At 36.9% G+C, this 6,000-nt stretch overlaps 1 protein-coding gene across 3 annotated transcripts in view; it reads right to left on the reverse strand.

Annotated features, from left to right (window-relative positions):
* The window catches only part of LOC110103661 (calcium-binding protein 39), a 55,069-nt gene extending 50,559 nt beyond the window's left edge, over positions 1 to 4,510 (reverse strand). For all 3 annotated transcript variants that reach the window (XR_003700609.1, XM_020832460.2, XM_028694581.1), the window contains exon 1: positions 4,232 to 4,510. Coding sequence is in view for 2 of the 3 variants with exons in the window: in XM_020832460.2 (XP_020688119.1) it covers positions 4,232 to 4,339 (108 nt within the window). In the remaining variant the exon portion in view is untranslated. The remainder of the gene's footprint in view (positions 1 to 4,231) is intronic.
* Positions 4,511 to 6,000: the final 1,490 nt, after the last annotated feature.

The raw sequence follows: 6,000 nt of genomic DNA on the forward strand, positions 1-6,000 counted from the left end.
ATACTCTTATTAATGACTTGATCACCCAAAGTCATAATCCCCCACTAAAACTATTATTACTAAAATTACACTTCATATATTCAGTTTTAGATCTACTCAAACGAAAGCATTAGACTCTAAGATTGACCTCCATAATTCAAGTTTACCTTCAACTCCCTCTCTAGTTTTATCAACAAGAAGAATATCATCAGCAAAAAGCATACACTAAGTTACAACATCTTACAAATGTCTAGTGAGAACATTTAAGACTAAAGCAAAAAACATATGGGTTTAAAGCTGATCCATGAGTAATCCAACTGAAATAGGAAAATACTTGGTCAAACCACCTTGTGTATGAAGTCTGAACACAAGTAACAGCTCTTGCATATATATCCTTAATAACTTGAATATAAGCATTATTAACCCCTTTATTTTCTAGAACTCTCCATAGCATTTCTCTTGGAACTTTATCATATGCTTTCTCTAAATCAATAAATATCATATGCAGATCCTCCTTATTCTCTCTATACTTCTCCATTAAACCTCTCAATAAATGTATAGCTTCCATAATAGACCTATCCGGCATGAATCCAAATTGATTTTGAGAAATGTTAGTATCACGCCACAACCTACGCTTTATAACTCTCTCCAATAGTTTTAAAGTATGACACATTAACTTAATTCCTCTATAATTCGCACAATCTTGTGCATCATATTTATTCTTAAAAATATGAATCAACACACTCATTCTCCACTCATTTGGCATCTTTTTAGTCTTCAAAATAATATTTAAAAGTTTAGTAAGCCAAAAAATTTCTTCATCTCCTAAGCATTTTCGCACCTCTATTGGAATATCATCAGGTCTAACAGCTTTTCCACACTTCATTTTCTTTAAAGCCTCTCAAACTTCGTTTTTACAAATACATCGATAAAAACAAAAAATTTTTATTTTCATTTAGGGTGCTAAGTTCACTAAAGTCAATCACATTCTCATAATCTCATAATCTTCAATGAAGAATTTATAAAAATATCTCATCCATCCACCTTTGTTGAATATCTTCTTCTAATAAAAGAATTTTTTTGATCTTCGTCGTTAATACACTTAATAAAATTTGATCTGATACTACAATAAAAACAAGTCTTTATCCCGCTTAATAAAAGTTAATCTAATGAATTTTAAAACCTCTGATGATCATCTACATTATTTACCACCTATCTATCGTTCTAAGAAAATTATGCAGCTTACATATCATTAGAGCCATACGACATATGTCATAAATATCCTAATATTTCTCCTGAAGGGGTACATAAATAGTACAAGTCAAAATTGATGAATCATTTTGAAGTTGGATACTCAAACAAAGTTCCTCAACTGATTCTTCATCAAAATTATTTTTAGTGAAGAACTAACTAAATGTAGCATCATTGAACATTACTTTCAATGTTATGATGCATAATTCAAGTTTACCTCCAGGTGATGTGAAACTATATGTGAAATGATGTGAATCTAAAATGACAGCCAAGATTGCACTTAAGAATTAATAAATATTTTGAACTTAGCGTACTTCCAATAAAAACACGTTTACTCAAGTAGGGTTTCAGAAAATAGCATGAGAGACAAAGCAACAGTAATTGATTACAATTGAGATACGAGAACTTGCAAACTTAATAACCAAAAATACAGGTGATGCTAAAAGCTTATTTTAATAAAGCCACGTGTTTAACATATAGATCTTTCACCTGGAGGTCCTTCAATCACTCTTGATAGTGGGGGCTAACGGAAGATGATCGTAAGCAAACTTAGCGTTACCACTAGTACACAGGTGATGTCGAGAGGACTCGTTGCCGGGAAGGAAATGGGAGTTGGAGAAGCGGGTGAATGGTCGTTGATAGTCCAATCGTAGTCCTGGAATTGATCGTCTATGACGTCCACGAGAGTAGGAAGGATGCAGTTCAAATAATCTTCAACAGTGTCGTCGGACCCAAACCCGACGTCGAAGAACGGGGAACAGGTGATGTGGATGTCTCCGTAGACGTTGAGTACCAATCCGCTATCAATTTCGGGATCCGCCATGCATCATGGGAGATCGTGGCGTTGAGGTGGTGTAAGGAGGGAGAAAGGCCACCTAGGGGAGGTGGATCCAAGGGGGACGGGTGGGAACAAGGGCTCGGGTGGTGAGGAAGAGGGGAGCGGACGAGTGGATTAGGTGGAGAGTAGAGAGACTAATGAGAAATCTGAATTTGAATTTCCATTAGATGAGGTGGGAGGGAAATTAATTTGAGAATTCAAATTAATCCCATAATGGGGCCGGCGGTTTAAGAGGAATCAAGGAGTTTAATTGGGGAGCAATTAATAAAATATGAGAAAGATTAAGCCCAATGAAGGGCCGGCCACATAGAGAGGGGAAAGGATTTAGAAATCATAAGTCAGTGGGGCCCATATTACTAATCAAATATTTAATAAAATCTGAATTAATTTTCAGATTATTGTAAGAGGGAAAGTTTCCAAAAATTTGAGGCTAGCAATTAGAAATAATTTGAATTGGTCATTCAAATTTAAATCCAATTAATATTGAAGCCTTAAATCAATGAGCTATTTTAGGAAAGCATTCAAGGCCTCATGAAACAAATTTGAATTTCAAATTTGAAAATCAGAGGGGGAAGTGGGGGCCGGCAGCTAAAACAAGGAGCTGGGCTAGGGGCAGGGGATGGAGTCCGGCGGGAAGTGACTGCCAGGGGCCGGCAGTCTGGCCGGCCCAGTAAGGACGACGGCAAGGAGAAATTGGGAGGAAGAGGGGTCGGTTGGGTGGGGGAAGAGAGAATTGGGTTCCGGGAGAAATAGAAATTGCCGGATTTACTAACCTTGCACCACACCACCGGTAGAACTCACAAAGAGATCTACAACGATCTCCTCTTCTAGAACTCACAAAGAGATCTTGGAGGTTTCATGAACTCACAAAGAGAACATATGAGCTATTTTTTCATTCATCAAAAACTAAACTATTACAATGCAGGAGGCCTCATATAAGTAGGCCAAAATAAAACACAACTGAAATGACATAAATGCCCTCAGGGCTAAATAAGCGACTCAATGCCCTCAGGGGTAAACTAGGAAATGCAAATAAATCAAAAATAGAGACTTTGGATCGTAGCCGTCGATCTGTGTCTCCGGCGATGGTACACGTGTCGAAATCTGATGTCCTCATCAATAGGACAGCCCCAACCATTGTTTGACTACTTTTTTGTAGGAATGATATTTAATCTTCATGGTGTAAAAGCCAATGATTTGCTACACAATCCATTTAACCATGGAAATCATTAAGGATGGCACAATCAATGGCCAAGTAAGATTCCTATTATCCATTGTGAAACTCTAGGGATGGCACAATCCATGTCCGAGTAAGGTTCAAAAGAATACAAATAACAATCCATGGAGCTTCCTCTTGGTTTCACATAATATACATAGCATCTGCTTAAAGAAAATGATGACAAGAATCAATGAAAATAATACTTGAAGATAAGTTGTGTTTGAACGCAAAAGAGAGTAAACCAAAAAGGAAATAGTCCCACATTTGATGATTGACAAATGAGTTGAACTAACTCGTTGATACCACCAATAGTTAGGTTAAGTCTTATGCATATCAAATAGGAATGTTCTAATCCTAATTTCAATATCACCATATCTTAATAAGAAATACCAATCTTCACTGACTTAATCTTATCTTGCACAGAACAATCCTAAAAGTTCAAAACAAAATTCCAACCTAACAAGCTACCCCTAAAGCATGAGTTTTTCTTCTCTCTTTTTTTTTCATTTTTGGAAGGCCCAATATAGTTTGTTTCTGCCGCTCAAACCCACAATACTGCTGATTTCCAATTTATAATCCAAAAGAAAATCACGAAACAGCTTTAACTATCTAGGAGATCAACTAGCCAGAAAAACAAAAAATTTAAAATATGAACATAGGATCATTGCCAGGAAATAAGAAACACGAAAATCAAACAAGTAATATCAATGCGGTTCCATACGTTCCAAACAGAACGTCATCAAAAATTATAAATTTTACAGCAACCATGAACCCCTTTCACTACTTCTCAACCAAGTGGAAGTCCATTTCACAGTAACGCACAAATTCTAGTAAGGGGAAGATCTCCACAAAAGAAAAGAGCCCGGGATCGTCATATTATTTATTAAACAATGCGCAAAGAGCCTGTAAAGACGATGACTTTATAAATTGGTAAGGGCGTTAACCTTGGCAGCAGTCTTCGTATCAAGGGCGAGGATACTATCCCTCATCGCCTTCACAAGCTCAGCCGGGCTCGATCGCCCTCGCGAGGGCTTGAAGAAGGAGAAGGACATGCCTGCTTTCTCTTTCTCGCTATCGCTCCTTTCTCTCCCTTTTCCTCTCCCTCAACACAACGTCGGCGTCGGGTGGATCGCGTGCGGCCTGCTTTTGTCCCGGGGAACAGGAAGCTTGCCAATCCCGGTTTGTTAGATTGGAGTGGTTGGGCCCATACGAGCAGCCGGCAAGAAGAAATAAAGCAAAGCATGCCATTTGGCATGTTATTCTATAGTATTTTTTACTAGCCGCATTTTTATATTAGAAATACTTTTATATTTAGGAGTAATTAATAACTTTTATGTGATACATAATTATTGTGAAAAAGTGCATGGCATGTGCATATTTGTCCAACCCTATTTTTAAAAAAAATCAGAAATTTGTGAAGGGGTCAATAAGGGTGAGACATGTTTTAGTATAAATTGTCATTTATGAGGTAAAATTGAGGGCATTTATGATGGTAATTATAAATATAGTAGACGCAAATGATGATTTTATTAAAACAATTTATTCTTATGATTTAACTTGTTAATTAGCTCGAATTTTGCAAGTTACTTAACAAGTTCATTATGAGCTTGATATTCTTTGATTGTGTTCAGATCGATAGCAACTTAAATAATAATGCTAAACATATCACCAATAATTAAAAGAATGGCCCTTTTACATTAATAATAGTTTTTTTTTTTAATAAAAGTCACAGCTGGGCCTATGCGTTAATAATGATAATAGTACAAGTCCTTAGAGGATTAGAAGCTCGCTAAATAATAGCATTTGAGAGCTTTAGATCCTACCTAATATATGAAAAATAAAAAACAAGCAAAGCAAAGTACGACTGCAAAATAAATAATGAGACGCACAGTCACCAATGCAGCATCAAAACAGCACCCCAACGCACGGTCAATCGACCCAACGAACAACCATTAAGATCAACCCAAGTGATCCAAATCAAATCCAAAGAAAGCATCAACCTGCAAACAACACTAAACAGAGAGAAAGAAAAAAGAAAAAGGTAGGAGCAATTCTCCCACAACCAACAGGAAAAACCACTAGAATCACCCAGCAAATTTCACGACCATTACAAACATAGTAAAACAACAGCAAACCATCAGATAAACAAATAAATAGCCACCACTTAAACAACAAAGGGCTACTTTCTACCTTTTCTTCTAAGATGTCATTAATTATAGTTATAATATTGCAGCTATGACAATATTAGGAAGTAAAAGATGTAATGAATGTGGCAAACACTTGGTCTTACAAATAACTAAGTTATCGACCTTTTATCCCATATTAATTGTGTATGTATTGCGCCACAACCTTCTCCTCCTTTCAAGGCCTTATATTTATCTTGAATATATCATCCTTTTGCTTCACCATTGGGGTAGCACGATAATGCTCATTCTTTTACTTATAACCTCTTAAATCATTGGCATATGATAAACAAACTAACTATGCATCATCCTCATTTACATTGTAATCTACAAATAAAATTTTCATATTAGCATTACACATAGGGGTGTCAATATTTGGCACGACACGAAAACCCAACCCGGACCCGACCCGGAAAATCCTGGTTGAACCCGACCCGATTTCAAAACGAGTCGGGTTCGGGTTCCAGAAATCGACCCGTTTAAAAAACGGGTCGGGTTCGGGTTGACCCGGCGGGTTGCCGGGTCAACCC

The sequence above is a fragment of the Dendrobium catenatum genome, unplaced genomic scaffold (assembly GCF_001605985.2).
Source record: "Dendrobium catenatum unplaced genomic scaffold, ASM160598v2 fragScaff_scaffold_506, whole genome shotgun sequence".
Classification (NCBI taxonomy): domain Eukaryota; kingdom Viridiplantae; phylum Streptophyta; class Magnoliopsida; order Asparagales; family Orchidaceae; genus Dendrobium; species Dendrobium catenatum.